The 23,875-nt window shown below is 41.5% G+C and overlaps 1 protein-coding gene across 1 annotated transcript in view; it reads right to left on the reverse strand.

Annotated features, from left to right (window-relative positions):
* Positions 1-23,875, reverse strand: part of LOC132820194 (sodium- and chloride-dependent neutral and basic amino acid transporter B(0+)-like) — a gene marked incomplete at its 3' end in the record, with an annotated part of 42,499 nt that overhangs the window by 7,014 nt on the left and 11,610 nt on the right. The window contains exons 4-9 of the mRNA XM_060832163.1: positions 23,480-23,618; positions 22,544-22,676; positions 19,980-20,120; positions 17,870-18,098; positions 15,978-16,103; positions 12,420-12,538 (exon numbers count right to left, since the gene is read on the reverse strand). Coding sequence (XP_060688146.1) covers positions 12,420-12,538; positions 15,978-16,103; positions 17,870-18,098; positions 19,980-20,120; positions 22,544-22,676; positions 23,480-23,618 — 887 coding nt within the window. The remainder of the gene's footprint in view (positions 1-12,419; positions 12,539-15,977; positions 16,104-17,869; positions 18,099-19,979; positions 20,121-22,543; positions 22,677-23,479; positions 23,619-23,875) is intronic.

Genomic DNA, 23,875 nt, shown 5'->3' on the forward strand with positions numbered 1-23,875 from the left:
CTGGGTGGGTTGCTCTTCGGAGGGTTGGTGTGGACTTGTTGGGCCGAAGGGCCTGTTTCCACATTGTAAGTAATCTAATCTAATCTAAATACATCCTAGATTTAGACATCATGACCCCTCATGTACATCTTAACTCTTTGCCTCCAGTTTTAACTGCCTGGGAACATTGCATTAATGGGATTTGTGAAATTACCAACTCTCCCCACTCAGTATCTGAACTACATTCCCATTCAACACAAATATCTGAATAAGGGAACATGGCTCAGGAGTAGGCCATCCTGTCCCTGGGGCTTACTCCACCATTTAATAAGGTTAAAATCACACACCAGGTTATGATCCAACAGGTTTATTTGGAAGCACTAGCTTTCTGACCGCCGCTCCTTCATCAGGTGGTTATGGAGTATAAGATCGTATGACATAGAATTCAAAGCAAACTTTTGAAAGCTAGTGCTTCCAAAAGAACCTGTTGGACTATAACCTGGTGATATGTGATTTTCAACTTTGTACATCCTAGTCCAACACTGGCACCTCCACATAATTTAATAAGGTTACCGCTGTTATGAATTGCTTTGAATATATTTGCGTCCTTCTTTCCATAATACAAGCAATACTGTATACAGACTCTCACATTATGGAACCATCAGTGCACTGTATAACTGAAGCTTAACATCTCTACTTTTGTATCCACTCAGCCTTGCAGCAAATGATAAAGTTATATTAGCTTTCCCAAATATATAGGTGAGGACTGCAAATGCTGGAGATCAAAGTTGAAGAGTGCGGTGCTGGAAAAACACAGCCAGTCAGGCAGCATCTGAGGAGCAGGAGAGTTGATGTTTTGGGCATAAGCCCTTCATCAGGAATGAGGCTTGTGGGCCAAGGGGGCTGAGAGATAAATGGGAGAGGGATGAGGCTGGGGGGAGGATAGCTGAGAATGCACTAGGTAATATATCTCCCTCCCCACCCCTATCCATGGTCCATAAAGACCATTCCTTCTGCAACTCCCTTGTTCAGTCCATGCCCCCACCAACCCACCCTCCTATCCTGGCACCTTCCCCTGCCACCAAAAGAATTGCAAAACTCCACCCACGCCTCCCCACTTACCTCCGTCCAAGGCCCCAAAGGAGCCTTCCACATCTGTCAGAGATTTATCTGCACTTCCACACACATCATCTACTATGTCTGTTGCTCCCAATGTGGTCTCCTCTACATCGGGGAGACAGAACTCCAGTTTGCAGAACGTTTCAGAGGGCATCTCCAGGACACACGCTCAAACAATCCCATTGCCCCATTGCCGAACACTTTAACTCCCCATTCACTAAGGACATGCAAGGCCTGGGCCTCCTCCACCGCCAAACCCTAACCACCCGATGCCTGGAGGAAGAATGCCTCATCTTCCACATTGGGACCCTCCAACCACATAGGATCAATGTGGATTTCACCAGTTTCCTCATTTTCCCTCCCCCCACCTTATCCCAGATGCAACTTTCCAACTGGACACCACCCTCTTGACCTGTCCTACCTGTCCATCTTCCTTCCCACCTATCTACTCCATCCTCCTCTCTGACCTATCGCCTTCACCCCCAACTTCATCTACCTATCGCATTCTCAGCTACCTTACCCCCAGCCCACTCCTTCTCTCATTTATCTGTCAGCCCTCTTGGGCCACCAGCCTCACTCCTGATGAAGGTCTCATACCCAAAACATTGATTTTCCTGCTCGTTGGATTCTGCCTGATCTGCTGTGCTTTTCCAGCAGCACACTCTTCGTTTTTCCTAAATATATTGGAGGGTTGTTTTTCAGACTGGAGGCCTGTGACCAGTGGAGTGCCACAAGGATTGCTGCTGGGTCCTCTACTTTTTGTCATTTATATAAATGATTTGGATGTGAGCGTAAGAGGTACAGTTAGTAAATTTGCAGATGACACCAAAATTGGAGGTGTAGTGGACAGCGAAGAAGGTTACCTCAGATTACAACAGGATCTTGATCAGATGGGCCAATGGGCTGAGAAGTGACAGATGGAGTTTAATTCAGATAAATGCGAGGTGCTGCATTTTGGGAAAGCAAATCTTAGGACTTATATGCTTAATGGTAAGGGCGGAGGGAGTGTTACTGAACAAAGAGACCTTGGAGTGGAATCGCTGGTAGATAGGATCGTGAAGAAGGCATTTGGTATGCTTTCCTTTATTGGTTAGAGTATTGAGTACAGGAGTTAGAAGGTCATGATGCGGCTGTACAGGACATTGGTTAGACCACTGTTGAAATATTGTGTGCAATTCTAGTCTCCTTCCTATTGGAAAGATTAGATTAGATTATTTACAGTGTGGAAACAAGCCCTTCGGCCCAACAAGTCCACACCGATCCGCCGAAGCGCAACCCACTCAGACCCATTCCCCTACATTTACCCCTTCATCTAACACTATGGGCAATTTAACTTGGCCAATTCACCTAACTTGCACATTTTTGGATTGTGGGAGGAAACCGGCGCACCCGGAGGAAACCCACACAGACACGGGGAGAATGTGCAAACTCCACACAGAGAGTCACCTGAGGCGGGAATTGAACCCGGGTCTCTGGCGCTGTGAGGCAGCAGTGCTAACCACTGTGCCATCGTTGTGAAATATGAAAGGGTTCAGAAAAGATTTACAAGGATGTTGCCAGGGTTGGAGGATTTGAGCTATAGGGAGAGGTTGAACAGGCTGGGGCTGTTTTCCTTGGCACGTCGGAGGCTGAGGGGTGATCTTATAGAGGTGTACAAAATTATGAGGGGCATAGATAGGATAAATAGACAAAGTTCCCTGGGGTCAGGGAGTCCAGAACTGGAGGGCCTAGGTTTAGGGTGAGAGGGGAAAGATATAATAGAGACCTAAGGGGCAACTTTTTTCCACACAGAGGGTAGTACGTGTATGGAATGAGCTACCAGAGGAAGTGGTGGAGGCTGGTACAATTGCAACATTCAGAAGGCAATTGGATGGGTATATGAAAGGAAGGGTTTGGAGGGATATGGGCTGGGTGCTGGCAGGTTGGACTAGATTGGGTTGGGATATCTGGTCAGCATGGACAGATTGGACTAAAGGGTCTGTTTCCATGCTATACATCTCTATGACTCTATATGCTGCATCTGCACAGTAACTTTTGATTGTCACGCATCCTTCTGTCTCTCAGAGTTCTGCAATCTCTAATCATTTTGATATGATGTTTTATTTTTTATTCTTCCTGCTAAAAGGGAAACACTTCATGTTTTCCTACATTATACTCCATTTGCTACATCTTTGCCCACCGACTTAAACCATCTTTCTCTTTTTATAGCCCCCTTATGTCTTCCTTGAAAATTACTTTCCAATTTTATGTCATCAGCAACTTTGGTAACTGTGTCTTCTACTGCTTCATCTATGTCATTGATGTAAATTGTAAATCATTCAAATGCCAGAATTGACCCTGAGGCACGCCACTTGTTACATCATGAGAACCTGAAAAAAAAACACATTTGTGCTGACTCTCTGTTTACTATTAGCCAGCTAATTTTCTGTCCATGTCAATATGCTAACCCCTGTACCATGAGCTCCTATGTTCTACAATAAATATTAATGTGACACTTTATCAAATGCCTCTGGAAATATAAGAAAAAGTACATCCACCATTTCCCCATTATCCAAACACTCATATTATTTCTGACATAATTCTAACAAATTGGTGAAATATGTTCTCTCCCTTCACAAGACCGTACTGGCTCTATTTGACTACTTCAAAACCTACATTGTCATGCCACAAATTCCTTAATAATAATTGCTAACATTTTACTTATGATAGATAGTAAGTTAACTGCTCTGTATTTCTTTCTTTTTGAATAAAAGATTTATATTTTCTAACCCAGTCATAGAGTCAAAAGGTGTGGTGCTGGAAAAGCACAGCTGGTCAGGCAGCATCCAAGGAGCAGGAGACAATAGACAATAGGTGCAGGAGTAGGCCATTCAGCCCTTCGAGCCTGCACCGCCATTCAATATGATCATGGCTGATCATTCCTAATCAGTATCCGCTTCCTGCCTTATCTCCATAACCCTTGATTCCACTATCTTTGAGAGCTCTATCCAACTCTTTCTTAAATGAATCCAGAGACTGGGCCTCCACTGCCCTCTTGGGTAGAGCATTCCACACAGCCACCACTCTCTGGGTGAAGAAGTTTCTCCTCATCTCTGTCCTAAATGGTCTACCCCGTATTTTTAAGCTGTGTCCTCTGGTTCGGCACTCACCCATCAGCGGAAACATGTTTCCTGCTGCCAGAGTGTCCAATCCTTTCATAATCTTATACGTCTCAATCATATCCCCTCTCAGTCTTCTAAACTCAAGGGTATACAAGCCCAGTCGCTTCAGTCTTTCAGTGTAAGGTAATCCCTCCATTCCAGGAATTGACCTTGTGAACCTACGCTGCACTCCCTCAATAGCCAGAATGTCTTTCCTCAAATTTGGCGACCAGAACTGCACACAGTACTCCAGGTGTGGTCTCACCAGGGCCCTGTACAGCTGCAGAAGCACCTCTTTGCTTCTGTACTCAATCCCTCTTGTTATGAAGGCCAGCATGCTATTAGCTTTCTTCACTACCTGCTGTACCTGCATGCTTGCCTTCATTGACTGGTGTACAAGAACACCCAGATCTCTCTGTACTGCCCCTTTACCTAAATTAATTCCATTGAGGTAGTAATCTGCCTTCCTGTTCTTGCCACCAAAGTGGATAACCATACATTTATCCACATTAAACTGCATCTGCCATGCATCTGCCCACTCACCTAACTTGTCCAGGTCACCCTGTAATCTCCTAACATCCTCATCACATTTCACCCTGCCACCCAGCTTTGTATCATCAGCAAACTTGCTAATGTTATCGCTGATGCCATCTTCTATATCATTAACATATATTGTAAAAAGCTGCGGTCCCACACGGATCCTTGCGGTACCCCACTGGTCACTGCCTGCCATTCCGAAATGGAGCCGTTTATCACTACCCTTTGTTTCCTATCAGCCAACCAATTTTCAATCCAATCTAGTACTTTGCCCCCAATACCATGCGCCCTAAGTTTACTCACTAACCTCCTATGTGGAACTTTATCAAAAGCTTTCTGAAAGTCCAGGTACATTACATCTACTGGATCTCCCTTATCCATCTTCAGAGTTACATCCTCAAAAAACTCCAGAAGATTAGTCAAGCACGATTTCCCCTTCATAAATCCATGCTGACTCTGTCCTATCCTGTTACTACTATCCAGATGTGCCGTAATCTCATCCTTTATAATAGACTCCAGCATCTTTCCCACCACTGAGGTCAGACTAACTGGTCTATAATTTCCTGCTTTCTCTCTCCCACCTTTCTTAAAAAGTGGTATAACATTAGCCAGTCTCCAATCCTCAGGTACCGATCCCGAATCTATCGAATTCTGGAAAATAATCACCAACGCATCCACGATTTCCCGAGCCACCTCCTTCAGTACCCTGGGATGTAGACCATCAGGCCCCGGGGACTTATCAACCTTCAGACCTAACAGTCTCTCCAACACCAAATCCTGGCAAATACAGATTCCCTTAAGTTCAGGTCCTTCGGTCACTGCTACCTCAGGGTCTTCCCCAGTCTTGTGTCTTCCCCAGTGAACACAGATCTGAAGTACCCATTTAATTCTTCTGCCATTTCTTTGTTCCCTGTAATATATTCCCCTGTTTCTGTCTTCAAGGGCCCAATTTTAGTCCTAACCATTTTTTTGCCTTGCACATACTTGAAAAAGCTTTTACTATCCTCCTTTATATTATTGGCCAGTTTACCTTCGTATCTCATTTTTCCTCTGCGTATTTCCTTCTTAGTAATCCTCTGTTGTTCTTTAAAAGCTTCCCAGTCCTCTGTTTTCCCACTTATCTTTGCTATGTTATACTTTTTCTCTTTTAACTTTATATGTTTCTTAACTTCCCTCGTCAGCCACGGCCACCCATGCCTCCTCCTGGGATCTTTCTTCCTTTTAGGAATGAACTGATCCTGCAACTTCTGCATTATACACAGAAATATCTGCCATTGTTCCACCACGGTCATCCCTGCTAAGGTATTGCACCATTGAACTTTGGCCAGCTCTTCCCTCATAGCTCCATAGTTCCCTTTATTCAACAGAAGTACTGTCACTTCCGACTGTACCCTCTCCCTCTCAAATTGCAGATTGAAACTTAATGTATTATGGTCACTACTTCCCAATGGCTCCTTCACTTCGAGGTCTCTGACCAATTCTGGTTAATTACACAATACTAGATCCAGAATTGCCTTCTCCCTGGTCGGCTCCAGCACCAGCTGCTCTAAGAATCCATCTCTGAAGCACTCCATAAAGTCTCTTTCTTGAGGTCCAATACCATCCTGATTCTCCCAGTCTACCTGCATGTTAACATTCCCCATAACAACTGTAGTAACATCTTTACCACAGGTCAATTTCAGCTCCTGATTCAACTTACATCCGACATCCAGACTACTGTTTGGGGGCCTGTAGATGACTCCCAAGAGGGTCGTTTTACCCTTAGTATTTCGCAGCTCTATCCACACTGACTCTACATCCCCTGACTCTAGGTCCCCCCGCGCAAGGGACTGAATATCGTCCCTTTCCAACAAGGCCACTCCACCCCCTCTGCCCGTCAGTCTGTCCTTACGATAGCACGTGTAGCCTTGAATATTCATTTCCCAGGCCCTGTCCACTTGAAGCCACGTCTCAGTTATCCCCACAATATCGTATCTGCCAATTTCCAAAAGAGCCTCAAGCTCATCCATCTTATTTCTAATGCTTCGTGCGTTCATATACAGCATTTTTAATTTGTTACTGCTCTCACCCTTCCCATCAACCCCTATTCCACTCAACCTTACAGCATGATCCCTTTTTGAATTTTCTGCCTCATTGATACAGTTGTCTTTCTTGACTTCTCTTGTTCTAACTTTTCCTTCAACTTCCTTTTTGTACATCCAGTTTGTCCCCTCCCCCCCGCTACTTAGTTTAAATGTAGCGGTGTTGCAGTAGAAAACCTGCCTGCCAGAATGCTGATCCCTAACCTGTTAAGGTGCAAACCGTCTCTCTTGTAGAATTTATGTTTGCCACAAAATGTACCCCAGTGATTCAAGAACTTAAATCCTTGCTTCCTGCACCAGTTCCCCAACCACACATTCAAGTCCATTATCTCCTGTTTCTGGCCTCACCAGCCCGAGGAACTGGAAGCAAACCAGAGATAACCACCTTGGACGTCCTGCTTTTCAGCCTTCTTCCTCGTTCTCCAAAGTCCCGCTGTAGTATGTGCCTCCTCTTCTTCCCGACATCATTTGTGCCGACATGTACCACCACCTCTGGCTCTTCACCCTCGTCCTTGAGGATTTCCTGCACTCTGTCCGCGATGTCTTTCACCCTGGCACCAGGAAGACAACACACCATCTTTAAATCCCGTCTGCTGCCACAAAAACCCCGGTCAGTTCCTCTCACGATGGAGTCCCCTATTACCACGGCTCTATGCGATGTCCGACTCTTCCGCTCTGCCTCTGCGCCAACTTTTGATTGACAGACCTGGCCGCCTCGCGGACTGGCAGTGTCATCAGTCTCCACTGTTTCCAACAGCTTCAACTTGTTCCTGACAGGTACTTCTCCCGGGGTCTCTTGCACCTGTCTCCTCTCTGCCTTCCTCATCGTCTGCTCTCTTCTGCTCTCTTCTGGCATGATTGGTGTAATGACCTCGCTGAAGGTCTTGTCCAGAAAGATCTCATTCCCTCGGATGAGCCTAAGGTCCTCGAGTTCTTTCATCAGCGCTGCAATATGCTCGGTCAATAGCTGAATGTGCACACACTTTCCGCACATGTACGAGTCAGACACACCAGAGTCGTTGACCTCCCACATCAAGCACATAGCGCACTGAACCAGCTGGGCAGTCATGTCTTCACCCTCTTCAACTGTGGCGTAATCACTTCACTCAACCTCCTTTTCAAAGACTCCTGAGCTGAAGCCTCACTCTTCGATTAAAAACTTCCTTAGACCCTTGTTTTGTAGCAAGCCTGTGGACTCTTAATTTAGGTTCTTAACACACCCACTCTAATAGCAAATCACTTACCTTCCCGACCGACTTTGCGCTCAGCCTGAACTTCCGCCCAGCTCCCGCCGCTCTCTGCTGCGAAAAGAGAGAGTTGACGTTTTGAGCACAAGCTCTTCATTTCTGATTAAGGGCTTAAGCTCAAAACATCGACTCTACTGCTCCTCAGATGCTGTCTGACCAGCCGTGCTTTTCCAGCGCCACACTTTTTGACTCTAATCTCCAGCATCTGAAGTCCTCACTTTCTCATGTCGGCCCGACCAAGTAATAATTGAAGTTTCCTTCCGTAAAGGACATTAGTGAACCAAAGGGGTGTTTCTAACAATCAACAATGGATTCATTTGAATTCATTAGACTCTTAATTCCAGAGTCTATTGAATTCAAATTATACCATCTGCCGTGGCAGGATTCAAACCTGGATTCCCAAAACATTCCCTGGATCTCTGGATTAACAGTCTACCGATAATACCAGTAGGCCATTGTCTCCCCTAAGGCTAGGCTAAGCTAAGCATGTTTGCAGACAGTGAGGGAGAAAATTCTGATGCCGATGATCATGACATGATGCTGAGTTGCAGCATCTAACATCAAGGCAACTGAGTTACCAGTCAAGAGCAACTGAAAATAACACACTTCTCTTCAAATCGGTATACAATCACCAGGTCAGAATGAGTTGTCAAACCTCCAAAACGATTTATTGATGGTTGGATTATCAATCTTCTTAATTCACATTTTTATTGTTTGTTGGTAACCTCAGTCAATGCAGAAGTTGAACCTGTGTTGTTGGTGCCCCTCTCCCCCCCCCCCCCCCCCCCCCATTGTAAATCAGCCATCCAGGAGAAAGTGAGGACTACAGATACTGGAAATCAGAGTCAAAACGTGTGGTGCTGGAATCATCTTCCTGTTAAAGAGCTTATGGTCGAAACATCAACTCTCCTGCTCCTCAGATGCTGCCTGACCGGCTGTGCTTTTCCAGCATCACTCTCTTTAAAACCAACCATCCAGCCAACTGAGCCAAAAGAAAACAGTGTGGTGGTGGTGGATAAGCAGGAATATCATAGGGGATAGTGGAGGAGCTGATCATCACAGGAGGAGACTGAAGAGAAACAGAAGGAACATCGGTGAAAAGGGAGAAGGCTAGGAGAGGTGGGGAGGGTATATAATGTAGAGGAGGAGGGTAGAGTGTGAACAAATCAAAGGAAACATTAACGGCCGCATCTTTCTCTTAACTGGCTCATACAGAGGGCTAGCAGAGAATGTGCACTATAATGGGAAGGGTTCAAGATCTCTTCCTGCACAACGCAATTATACCCAACAGAAACAGAAATTGAAGAATATGATTGCACAAGGCCTCATTTGAAGGCTTGGCAATGAAGGGAAGCTTTTGCTACAGATTAAAAGTGAATGAACAATTCCGTGTCTCAAACATAATTTCTCTCAGAGAGAAGCACTTGGGTGCACCAACAGTGACAATGGTGGTGGAGCTGGTGGGAAGCAGAGAGTATTCCACATACAGCCATGCAGGAGCATTCACAGGTACATGTATCTGGAAGTTAAGGGCATAGGGATCAGGCTGTTCTGCCACCTGCGGAATTCTAAAAGCAAAGGAATGTGGATGCTGGAAATCTGAAACAAGAACAAAATTTGCCAGAGAAACTCAGCAGGTCAGACAGCTTCTGTGGAGAGAAAGCAGAGTCAACATTTCAGGACCAGTGATCCTTCTTCAGAACTCATTGTTGCTAGGAAAAGATGGGATATACACTGAAGACAGGGATTGGGAGAACGGAGTGAACAACAGGTGGAGATGGAGCCCACACAAAGAGAGAACACTTGTTGGGCAGACAAAGGAATGGATACTGTTGAGCCTGGGCGAAAGAAAAGTTGCTTATGGGGACCATTAGTGAGTGAAAATGGGTTAGCTGCGATGAAAGGAGCCCAAGGTCATCTGGAAACTCTGGTCAGCATCCCATTTCCATTTGGGGTCCCTGCAGTTGTCAGGACTCGATATCAAGTTCAATATTTTTCGGGCCTGAGCACCTTCATCCATGTCATCCCTCCCACTGGGCCTGACCTTGTCAAAACAGTGTTGGGGCATACATAATGGTAAATTCATTGCTTTTGGATGCAATATTCTATCATAATAACAATCTAACTGTTTGAACATAGGACAGAAAACATTTCTTCTGGTATGCACTATCACAAATTTCCATATGTACCAGTTTAGTAAATGATTCATTGTAGGAACAAAACATTGAAAATGATTTGACATAAACCACTGAAAAGTGCACCGTCAAGACTACAACAATGTCTCATAAAAGTTCAGGGATATAACTTTGATATTTGTTACAATCTGGGCTACTTCAGACACAATGAGAGGTGTACCAACGCCAAATTAGACAATGGCTGTTTGGCTGCACTTACAAAAAAATTACATAAGAAAACATCATCAATATCAATCCAGATGAATATTGGTCAACAGTAAGAAAAAAGACAATGAATGATTCACAACTGAGGGCATTTTGGAAAGTTATTATCAAAGTCCGGCCTGATGGGATACAAAACGTGCCAGATGTGCTCCAAGGGATTTAGCCAGACAAGGATGAGCCAGGGACCCTCAAGAGGCATGCTTTTCAAACATAAACAGATGCTTGTAGCTGAAGCTCTTTAGTAAACTCTATTGCCTCATTATACCAGGGGCATATGGGCATAGGGTGAAAAAGGCCCCTGTACAGCTCACTGTGTATTGCTCAGTTCACAACAGAAAAATCGAGAAGACTGTGAGGGTGTATCAGGCATGTCAAAGTCAGCCACCACATCAACAGAAAAAAAATTTCTCTACCCTCACAAGATTCCAATATATCTTTGGTTGAAGCTTGTAACAGATTTACTTACCATCCACGGTGACAATTTTCACCAAGTCACTGAGTAATATTCCAATTTTCCAACCACCAGACATTGGAAGGATTACTCAACTACACCCATGGTAATCACCATAAGTATAAAGTGCATTGTGTACCTGGAGAAAATATCTGAAATTGGATCATACTGCACTGATAAATATTTTATGGACCTAGGATACCTTGGATGTGTACTACATGGGGTCTAAATCATGTGACAGCCTCACCACATTATCCCAGACCCAATATTTTTGCTGAATGAAATGGTTCATACTATTCAGCCATCCGCCATGAAATGAGCAACTGGACACCATCTCCATATTGCCATGTCACACTTCATAACAATACGTCTAGGTATGGGCTTTCTATTACCAGCAACAATCACATTAAAAAGCAAGTCAGGACACATTTGCCAAGTCATGAACAGTCCAATTTCCTGTAAATATGGGATAAACATCTTGAACATTCAGGCAGAATAAAAACAGCACTCATTTGACATCTGGGTGTGGAATTATCTAGTTTGTGAGAGTGGTAAAAGGTTTGAATCATACATCCCATCCAGGGAACATGGTCACCCACAGAAGTACTCAGAAAGTGCAGTGAGCCTTAAACCCAAGGAGTCACAATATCTAATGGAACAATGAGAAAGAGGAATAGAAAATAATTTGGGGAATTGTACAACATTCTAACATTGAGCATTCTGACTGTGCACAGAACACCACCAGAGGTAAACTCAGGGAATGAAAATGTTGAACGCAACCATGAAAATAATCTCCTCTTTAACAAAAGGAAAGTCACCAAAATATCAGTGAGCCAAGAACAGTCAGTTGATAAATCTAGATCACAGGACAGAAAGAAGATCATGAGATCTGGAAGGATTATTAAATTATTGATTCATTATACAACCACTTAAAGTCTTAAACAGTTCAATTCTTAAACTCCTAAGCACAGTGACCTATTTTTGGAGTGATAGTTCTCACAACCAGTCTGAGATATATTTATTTTCATTCATGTATGTTATAGGAATATAGTAATATCATTTTAAGAAGAACATGCTGATGAGCATATAACCTTGATATAATACATGTCACTGACAGCTATAGACTTGTTCAGTGTGCAGTACATATTGCGAAGGGAGAGCAGCTATGCTTCCCTGTAACAACTAACCGCGATAACGAATGTGTCTGCTGAGCAATTTTATGACATAATAAACTGAACCGTGGTCCTGTTTCCCAGTCCTATTGTAAGAGTGGATTATCTGAGAATAAACTCAGAATCACAGCAAGATATCAATATGACATGATCACTGCACAACATTAAACAACTGCAAAAAGAAAGGACCAGAACACTAATGCCTTCTTTATTTTTTCATCCTGTGAATTTGATCACCTTTTACAGTTACTGAGTACATGTGAAAACAGCTGATATCACTGAAATACAACCTACCTGTGTCACACATAGAAGGCCAAGCAGATAAAATAACGAACAAACACCAGCTGTCAGAAGAAGGCGCTTTGATTGGACCAATGTAGGGAACTGGTCTTGCAGGGCTGTCATAACTGTTTCTAATGGAAGAAAATGTCAAATGAAGACATTAATTAATAACTTGCACAATGACAGGACAAAACACCACTGGACACACCAAAGCCCTGGAGTAAAAGGTTTCTGCATCCATTTTCTGGCTCTGAGATATGTATTTTTCCCCCAGTTGTATTTTTCCTGTTGCTCTGATGCAGAGGAAAACTGCATCATCGTTATCCTCAAATATCACGTAGGGTGTTTCAACATGAGTGAGTTTCAACATGAGTGAGTTTCAACATGAGTGAATAAGTTTGCTGACCATCCTGCTCCCTGTAAGGCAGGTAAATAAAAATCCCCATCTCTTGAACAGCAAGATCTGTCTCAACGAAAAGATAAATTCTAGGCATGAGAGCAAAGAAAAGATATAGAACATTAACATCTGAGATTGAAAATCACCACAATAGCTATTGGGCAGAGGAACATAGAAATTAGGAGCGAGTGGACAATTCAGCCCTTCAAACCCACTCTACCATTTGTCACATTCATGGCTGTTCTTATTGTGGTCGCAATTCCTGCCTGTTTCCCACAGCCCTTTGTCCCATTTTTCATCAAAACATATCTATTTCTTTCTTGAATTTGTTGATTGATTCTGCCTCTTCTGCACTCTGGGGCAGTGAGATCCACAGATTCACAACCCTGTCAGAGAAATAGTTTCTCCTCACCCCAGTTTTGAACCTACTTCCTCTCAGGCTATATCTATGACCTCTTGTTCAAGACTGTCCGACAAGGATCTCCAGCGAGTACAAGTCCAACGTATTCAATTGTTCCTCATATGACAGCCCTTTCATCCCTTGAATCAACCTGGAGAACCTCCTCGGAACTGCTTTTAATGCCACCACATCCTTCCTCAAGTAAAGAAACCAGAACTGGATACAATACTCCAAGTATGGTCTCAACATCATCTCATACAATTGTGACAACATTACTTTTATAAACCAGTTCTTTTGCAATAAATGCCAAGATTCCACTTGCCTTTCTTATTATATGCAGCCCCTACATCCCCACTTTCTGTGATTCATACACAAGGACACCCAGATCCCTCTACACTGAGGCACTTTGAATCTGCTTCTGATTTAATTAATAATTTGCTCTTTCATTATTCTTGCCAAAATATGTAACCTCGTACCTATCCACGTTAAATTCCATCTGCCAGATTCTAGTTCATTCTCTAGCTGTGAATTTTGTTTTGTTACATTCTGTCCCTCCCGGCAGCTCATTGATATAGATTGTCAACAATTGATGTCAGAGGATTGAACCCTGTGCTACCCCAATAGTTACAGTTCGCCAGAAGGACCCATTTATCCCACCCCTCTGCTTTCTGTCAGTCAACCAATCCTCTATCCGAACCAATACTCTACCCCAAACACCCTCCGGTCTAACCTTTTGTATCAGTCTTAATGCAGCACCTTATCAATGTCTTCTAGATGTCTAGATATAACACATCCACTGTGTCCCCATTATCCAACTTGATAGCTACATCCTCAGAAATTCCAACAATTTTGTCAAGTTCAACTTGTCCTGTATGAAACCATGCTGCCACTGGGGAATTGAGCTTTGTTGTTCCAAGTGGTCAGTTCTCTCCCTTATTATTGACTCCAGCAACTTCCTCATGACTGAGGTCAAACTAATTGATCTACAATTTTCCATGATTTGCCTATTTCTTTTTTCAAATACAGGCTTCACATTAAAGTGTTTCCAAATCACTGGCACCTTTCCAGAATCGAGGAAATTTTGGAATGTAGTAACTAATATATCCACTATCTCTGCTGCCTTAGGGTGCAGGCCATCAGGTCCTGGGGACTAATCTGCCTTTAATCCCATCAGTTTACTTAATACCTTTTCCCTAGTAATTTCACCAAGTTCCTCTATAGTAACTGCAGATTTTGGGAAGAAATTATAATCTTCCACTGCAAAAAGACACAAAATACTGGTTTAGTGCCTCTGCCATTTCTGAGTTTCCCATAATTACCTCACCATTTCCACCCTCTAAAGGGCCACCATTTACTTTCACTACTCTCTTCCTTTTTATATACTTATAGAAGCTTTTGGTGTCAGAGCTTATGGTTTCTGCTAGTTTCCTTTTATTGATCTCCTGATTCTCCAGAGTGTCTCAAACATTTGCAGTATGATATGCCCTAGTTTTTGTCTTTATGTTATCCTCGACCTCCTTGTTAAGCCATGGATTATCTTTTACCTTTCTATAATTCCTTTTCCTCTCAGGAATATACTTTAATTGACAGGTATTTAGTAACTCATTGAGCATTTGCCACCATTTTTCAAATGTCCTGCTCCTTTAATATTTTTCCTCAGTCCCCCAGGGCCAACTGCTTTCTCAGGCCTGTATAATGACTTTTGGCCAACATTAAAACTCCTGTATATGACTCTGTCTTCACTCTTGCCATCTGAATTTGAAACTATAGAAGGTTGTGATCACACCTTCCAAGATGATCCTTAACTACATGATCATTTACCAATCCTTCCTCATTACACAATACCAAATGTGAAGCAGCCAGTTGGTTCCATGACACGTTGCCATCAGAAAGAATCCCTCAGACACTCTATGAATCTTCCTTCAATACTACCCTTGCCAATTTGATGAATCCAATCAATATCTATGTACAAATCACCCATAATTTCTGTTGTGGCTGGCTCATAAGCCCTCATTACTGCCTCATTTATACTAAGCCCTACTTTGGAAGTACTGTTTGAGAATCTGTAAATTATTCCTACCAAGGGGTTTCTTCCCTTGCCTTTTATTTCCACTCAGATTGATTCAACATCTTGGTTCGTAGTGCCAATATCTTTTCTTAATGCACCTTGATATCTCCCTTAACCAATAAAACAGCTCCACCTCCTATTCCTACTTGCCTATCCCTTTGGAATACTCATTACCCTAGGACATTTCACTCCCAGTACTGATCTTCCTGCAACCACATTTCAATAATCTTCACCAGGTGGTGTGACTGGTCTCTATTTGTGTTGTCAGCTCATCAACTTAACTCTGAATGCTGCATGCTTTTGCTAATAAGTTCTACTGGTTTGTCTTTCTCTTTTAATATTTGCTCATACACTCTCCATCCTCACTTACTAATTCCTAATAACACTGAACCTCATCTCTCTCATTTACTCCAACTCACATTTCGATCTTCTATGATGCCTTCCCTCACCATCGCTGTTAGTGCAAATTGTATTGTGAAATCATTTGGATGCCGATGCAACTTTTCCCCAATTTTTATTTTGATGCAGGTGCTAATCATTTAAGACTAAGAGCTGCATTCTTCTTTCAGACAATAAGGGAACTATTGCTACAAAGAAATGTTGTGCGTTTGTCCACTAACATCACCAACAGCACTTTTTTGCCCAACACTGTCATAATTTCTTCAAAAGAAATGATTTTTTTAAGTGATGCAATGCCATTTTTACCTAAACCTGCAAACTGTGTGTCAACTCCCAGAGTGAGCAGCATGAAGAAAAATGAAACAGACCATAATGGTGCCCACGGTAACTGTGCAAGGGCCTCTGGGTAGGCAATGAAGACCAAACCGAAACCTGAACAGTGAATAGAATTGAAATGACACAATGAACGTTGCTATTAACTTGTTGTTGACATTCATTTCATTTAATTTATTACAGTTGCCAATATTAGCCAACATTTGCAAAACTATTCATGTCACCAAAGTTGTGCGGATATGTGTTTACAATAAAAAACATTAGTTATTATATATTTGTAATATTAATCACTTTCAATTCAGAAATTATAATATTTAGAAGCAGTGAACACTGAGTTCAGAGTGACATTTGCAATCTAAGCAAAAAAAGAATCTCTCTAATATATTGGTGAAACTGGCATTTTAAAACAGGGAATAATGTTGGAGAGTAGAGAATGGGGAGAAATAATTGAACGGATAATTTAGAGTGTTTCTTAAATGGTTGGGGATTGTAAAGTGTAGTTGTACACAGAGACCTCAGTCTCCTTGGTGCTAAGTCACTGAGGGTTAACATGTGTGTGCAGCAAGCTATTAGGAAGCCTCATGGAATGTCATCCTTTATTGCAAGAGGATTTGAGTACAGGGATAGTGAAGTCTTGTTTCAGTTGTATAGCAGCTTGGTTAGGCCACACCTGGAAACTGTGCACAGTTTGGTCATTTTTTTCTCAGGAAAGATGTCATTGCATAGAGGGAGTGCAACAAATGTTCAGCAGACTTGCTCCTGGAATGGTAGAACTGTCCGATGAAGAAAGATTGGGAAAACTGGGCCTTACTCTCTAGAGTTTCGTAGAATGAAACTTACAACGTAGTTAAAGAGAACAACAGAGTAGCTGCAGGTAAGATATTTCCTCTGTCTGCAGAATCTAAAACCAGCGGCCATAATTTAAAACTAAGGGGGATGCCACTGAGGGCCAAGCTGACAAGAAATTAGTTTATTCAGAGTGTTGTGAAACATTGGAATTGTCCAGCACAGAGGGCTGTGGAGGTCAAGATTTGAGTAGATTTAAGATTGAGATTATTATATTTCTGATTCTCAGTGGTGTACAAGGTCAGGGAATGGAATGAGTAAAAAACATTGAAATGTTTGATCCTTCATTATTACATGGAGTAGTGAGGCAAACTACTCAGACTGAGTGGCCTACCCCTGTTCCTATGTACCTGCCTCAGTTCAGGCTGTCAAACCACTCAGTGCTCAGACTATTGGAGTAATCAGAATGTGTGAACTGTGTTTTATTGTAACTTTACCTGGTCATTAATTACTTATCACAGCATCATCAACCGATACAAGTGGCTTAGCACAGAACATTTCCATGTTTCTTGCTCTTCATATTAAACATTTTTTAAAATGTACCACTGTCAAATTGAATATTTGAGCACATAATATGATCAGTAACTAATCGTCAATAAATAAAAACTGTCTCTGATTCACCTAAAAGCACAATATTATGGAATTCATTCAAAATTTACTTCTTAAATATAAAATGTGGCTCATATGAAATGTAATTCTAAGGTAAATAGCAAATCTTACAGCGGATTATAATGTTAACTGAGTGCTTTTGAAATTTACTATTCTGTGATTATTTCAAAAGCTCACTTTTAAGAGCTAGGGTTCAACCCCGGGCATACCATTGCATTATTCAGCTCCAATCCCTGTCCAGTATAAACCAAACATCATGTCAATGTGTCTTCAGAGCCTGGCTATCAGTTTGGATCTGAGGATTGATTATTGTGTCTGGACACTGGAATCACTGGAATGTTGGGTTGAATCACTTCAGAGAGAACATTAAAGCTGTCTGACCCTTGACAATTTTAACAGCTCTAGTTTACCTGACTGGGCAACCTCTGAAACGGGCTTATCTTGTATGCGAGCCATGTGTCCCAGGATGGAGAAGATGACAAATACAGCAAACACACTTGTAGCACAATTAACAACACAGACAATGATGGTATCTCTGTAGCAGTTATTGTGGAACTTGTTGTAAGACGACAATGCTACTAAAGTGCCCCAACCCACTGAGATAGAAAAGAAAATTTGAGTCGCAGCATCTTTCCAGACCTGGTAAATACAAAATAGAATAGATGTCTGGAGGGAAATGAAACACAAACATGTACAACAGATAAACGACATTAATGTGAAGATAATGAGAACTCGTGTGGTTAATCCATGGTGAACTGAGCAAAGTAGCTCCCTCTGGTCAACAGTAACTCTTCTTAAACAGAACAGTCATCACTACAGTCGATTATTTACAGTTAAATTTCCTCTGGGATATCTGACACAGGTCTTTCTGGTATAATGAACGTTTCATTAACACAAATTACCTGTACCGTGATTGACGATTGGGGACGCTTTTCTAAAGTGCAAAAATTCAAAAAGTATGTTGGCTAGAACATGATTACATCGGCAACACTGTAAGTGCTCCTTGTATTGCGTGATTCTTGCATAGCGCAGGGTCACACGGAACGTGACTATTGCACTATCGAAGACGTGACTGTATACTCTTTCACCAGCCATGGTTTTCAGTGACTGACTCACTTGCAGTATTGTACTGACCATAGTTAATTCCATTCTTTTCGTGAAAGTAACAACAAAGAACACCTTTTACCATAAATAATGATCACTTTCATATTGTAATAATATCACAGTAGCTTAATATCAACAGGAACCAGTAAAATTACACTGTAATTTCTAGGATTATGTAAACAATGGTTAAATGATTTAAATGGAAATCAAAATCCAATTCCTGTCAGAAAAATTAAGCAATAAATAGTGTTCACCATTGTCTATTCACAAAGACTGCTGTATCTTTGGACTGAATACAAAATTCCAGCCATCATTATCCAGAATGCATGAGGACACTGTCAGCTTCACAAATGTGGTATTGCCTAGTCTGCCTATTTGCATTCACTGGGCTCCATGATGTTTCTGTCCTTATGCTGTTGACTGAATCACCTCGGAGATTTGTTTCAAGAAACATGACATTGAAATAGCCTTTTAATGACATGCCAAGCATTTACTTACTGCCAGTCACAATTTCTGGCACTTAAACTACCTACTGGAAGAATGGAATCACAGCTTGGAAGTCACCCACTCAAACTTACACTTCCTTTTCTGTCTCAGTCCTTGCATTGTTATATTCCAAGTACGATAATCTGACTGGTTCAAGATATAATCAGTTGCTTTCCAATGTTCACTCCAATGTAGATTTCAGATTTAGACAATATTCTTTCATTTCCATCTCCCACTTCCAGGTACTTGCAGCACCAAATATCATTGACATAGAATGGATAAGGACAAGGCTCATCAAGAGTGGCTCTTTCTATTGCCCTGATACAGCAAAATGTGGGTCAGTATTTGCTTTGTAGGTCAATGAGGTATTTCACCTGAAACTCCTGAATCATTTCCAAGATTTCAGAAAGGAGGAGGCATGAAGGAAGAATTCTATTGCATCCCAATCCCTATCATAATTCCTCATCAATTTCGATCCTCTCGTCCATCATAGCTGATGCCCTGACCTTCTTTCCTGTTAATGGCAGGATGATATAGACCTTAAACTGACTCTTTGAATTCATCACAAGCTTTGTTAAAAATTTCCAAGAATTGAATTAAGGACTCAAAAGCAATACACTGATTTTAAATCAATGATGAAAGTGAGGACTGCAGATGCTGCAGATCAGAGCTGAAAATGTGTTGCTGGAAAAGTGCAGCAGGTCAGGCAGCATCCAACGAGCAGGAGAATTGACGATTCGGGCATGAGCCCTTCTTCAGGAATGTCGATTCTCCTGCTCCTTGGATGCTGCCTGACCTGCTGCGCTTTCCCAGCAACACATTTTCAGTTTAAATCAATGATGACAAGCTAACAAAGTAAATGTGCTGAGGCACGAATCGATTCAACTAAAAATACTAATGAGACTCAATCATTCATATTGCTGTATTTACCTCAGCATCAGCCAGTCTGGAGAAGTCTGACTGGCTTCCGATGTAGAATTCAATTCCTTTAGAAGCTCCCTCCAGGGTAACCCCTCGGATCAGGAGGATGGTCAGAACCACGTAAGGGAATGTCGCAGTGAAATAAACCACCTGAGCATGGAGAGCACCTTGTTAGATTTTCCTGTATTACTGGTACAACAGAAGAAAATAAAACCTTGAAGCAGTACAAGGCCATGTGGCCCCACCATGCAATAAGATTCTGCCTGATCACCCTGACACTTGCCCTCTCCAGAACCTTTGACTCTCTTGTACATCAACAATTTGTCAAACTCTGCCTTGCATATATTCAATGATCTGACCTCTACTGCTTTCGGAGGAAGAGTATTTGAAAGATTAAAAATTCCACTTCATCTCTATCTCATTTGGAGAACCTTATTTTGTAACTGTTCTCCCTGTTCGAGATTCTCTGAGAAGGTCAAGCTTTCTAAGACCATTCGAAATCTTTGAAGATCATTTCTCGGTCTCCTAAATTCCTGTGAGTACAGGCTCAAACTTATATTTTCAAAAGAATTAATACAAAGGTTCACTGAACTTTCTCCAATACAAATATACCCCCTAACTAAGGAGACCAAAACAGTAGCTGCTGTACCTTTGTAGCAAGTTTTGCCTACTTTTATACATCATTCACCTTGGAATAAAGACAATATTATCCAACCAAATGGCAAATTAAATGGATTCTCATCAATGCATCGAAGGGAACAGATGACAAACTGAAGAGGAATAGTAACATGGAAGATGTACGCAAGGATTGCGTTTTCATCTAGTTCACAGGGTTTGCATGTTGAGACTTTGTTTTGTGATACCTTGTTATAATGTGCTTATTTAAACACTGCTAAACCTATAGACATGAGGACCTCAAATTTGAATTTAGGCAACAAAATATGAAGATTTTTATTACAACAAAATGGTTTCTCGATTTAAAAGAATACTATAAAATGGCCTGTGAATCATACTGCTGAACATACTGCTGATTTGCAGAATTAACTTGCAGTTGAAAGATGAGGACAATAGAGTTTTCATAAGATAAACACTGATACATTAATTGACCATTTGAACAAACGTTGAACTAATACATGGCATGACAATTTACGTAAATTAGATATCCTTCTTAAAGGAAATACCATTGGATTAGCCTGTCTTCAATCATATCACCATATTACAATTGATTGGACATTTTTTTGTAGTTAAGAACCCTTTCCCAGAAAATATCATTAGATTAATTCACTGTAAATCATATGTGATTGGTCTTTCTTGTAATTAAGACTGTACTATTTCTTTAAAAACATGTAAATAATGTGTAATTTTCAAATGTAATTGCGCAACTTTTCCCCAGAACACAGAAGCTTCAATCTCTGTGTTGCTGGATAGAATTGCATCAAGGTACCTTAACTGAATCAACTAATGACCCTTGTTTTTTGAATAGACCGCATTTGTCGATTCCTTTGACCGATCTCGAACCCTTCTTAAGGGGACACACGTCTTCAGACATAATAACGGAAATTACACAACGAAAAGAATCAGTTAAAGGTAATTCTTACCCAAGAAGCTCACCTCCTCACTGGGTAGGTACATAAAAGACACAGCAAGTTGTTCCTGACGTCAAGTTGGACCTTATGAGATTTCTCACCTGATTCTGCATTAAATCTCACCTTAGCACAGGCTGCTCATGTCACTAACAGATTCCACCCACAGTAACTGCTACACAGCTGTTACAACATATTCCTTCAACATTAATAACTACTAAAGGCACATTACACTGGAATGTCACATGTTGTGATTCTTCTAACAGCCTTAAAATTACATTTGCTCTTTGGTTTGGAACCTATCCAACAATACAACGGGGATGAAGGTCAGAGCTTTGTTAGTTAACCTCTGTTGTCCTCCAACCTATCACAGAATCTTCCTTTTACTCACCGAACCATATTCCCCATGTCCATCGTCTTAAGAAACCTCTTAAACTGTTATTTATTTCTCTCGGTCAGATGAAAGTCCATGGAAGTGAAAGATTAGCTCGGTTTGTCTTGACAGGTGCTTCACAAGCTGTTGAGCATTACCAGCATTTTATTGTTTTCACCTAATGATTGTTCCTCAGGTCTCAGTCCCATTCTCATGTCCAGACAAATCTCATTTCACTCAAATAAAACCCTGCCCCAATCCTTCCCCATCACCGCCACCACACCCCCCCCCCCACTCCCCCCCCAACCCCCAATCCTTCCTCAGCCTTCCACAGCAATTGGAAATTCACCCAGAATTCCAGTGTCAGTGAGTGAACCCTTAGAATGAGGGACACATTGCAGGGGTTTGGGGAAGTTGCTGTTCTTTCCCTCAGGAGAACGTTCTTCAGATCTCCCTCAGGCCTGAAGTGTTGATGAATTATGAATCTCCCATTTCCCATAGAGACACTGTTAACATCACCTGGGAGATAAACCAGACACTTCACAAATTATTTATCGTTTCTCGCTTTACTGTTACTTTGTCACGAGTTTTAACTCTATTTATCACCAATCATTTACCTTTCCTGAAGATTTGATTCCTTTTGATAATGCTGCCCCAACTATTAGCCAGGCAAGAAGCAGACAAAGGGCTAAATACCAGATTACCTCCCCAGTCTCATCCATTGAACTGGAACGGCGTAAAACTGCTTTACTACAGAAAATAAGAACAAAAACATGTAGTAAGTTCGGACACTCTTCATTACACACAGATGTTTTTAGACATAGTGCATCAATGTATTTAACAAACAGAGTTGTGTAATATCTAAATTAATTTTTGATTTATAGAAGCTTTGATTCTTGCACTCAGAAATAAATGTGAAGTTTGATATTCTGTATGACATTTTCTTCCTCGTGTGTATTGATATTTTTCAATGTAAAGCTTTGTTCAAACAAGTTGATGAGATTCCCTGCAGCTGATTTGATGTGAAAGAGTTTCTGACAATGTTTCACTGACTGCTTCACAATGCACTGTGAAACCTATCTGGTTTAGTCACTATGTCTTCCAATGAATTCAGCTCCTTCATCTTCCTACACATGGTATCTACCTCCAGACAGTTAATCTAAATCCAGTCCCAGGACTGTGTGTTAAAATAATAACTTATTACAATTAAAAGCAGAGAAATGAACATCAGTCACACATGATTCTAACCATTTCATGTTTAAGAATTCTGGTCATGAATATTATCCTTGAAGAGCAAGAAAACAAAGAAAAGTGTTTTGCTTTATAAATATTGTCAAAGTTACAATGCTTAGAAACCAGAGGAATATTAAATAGTAAAAGTTTCCTTTCCATGATGCCATTTTGTAACAAGTGTGCAATGTAAATAATACCTCAATCAAAATGAAACAGCTTCTCTCTCATTAAACACATATAAACAAACTAACCAACCCAAGAGGAGTTACTGGCCCAGCTGTGTAGGTTATTGGTGCAGCTATCTGCAGCAAGGTACTTACTCCCAGTATTGCTCACTCGGGCCCTGGTGAGGATTGGAGATTTCTGATCCATTTGGACAAGATCCATTGTTTTCCTGCAGCTGTGTTATATTAACGATTTCAAAATATCCATCAGTCAGAGTGAGATTGCAGAGAGTCTCTGGAAAATATGTTTCAGTATTATACATCAATTTTGCATTCCATTTCAATATAACCAGGGTCACTGTTTCACTCTGACTGAATTAGTTAATCCTTTCGATTACATGGGTAAGGTTATGCATAGATCAGAACACAGAGGTACAGTCCGTGCACTCACTCTCAGCACAGTCCTGCTCTGGTGCTCAATCTGCTTAATCTCTTGTTGGATAAAAGTCTGCATAAAAGTAATTAGAAAACCAAATTAAAATGGTACTGTAT

The sequence above is a fragment of the Hemiscyllium ocellatum genome, chromosome 11, assembly GCF_020745735.1.
Source record: "Hemiscyllium ocellatum isolate sHemOce1 chromosome 11, sHemOce1.pat.X.cur, whole genome shotgun sequence".
Lineage (NCBI taxonomy): Eukaryota > Metazoa > Chordata > Chondrichthyes > Orectolobiformes > Hemiscylliidae > Hemiscyllium > Hemiscyllium ocellatum.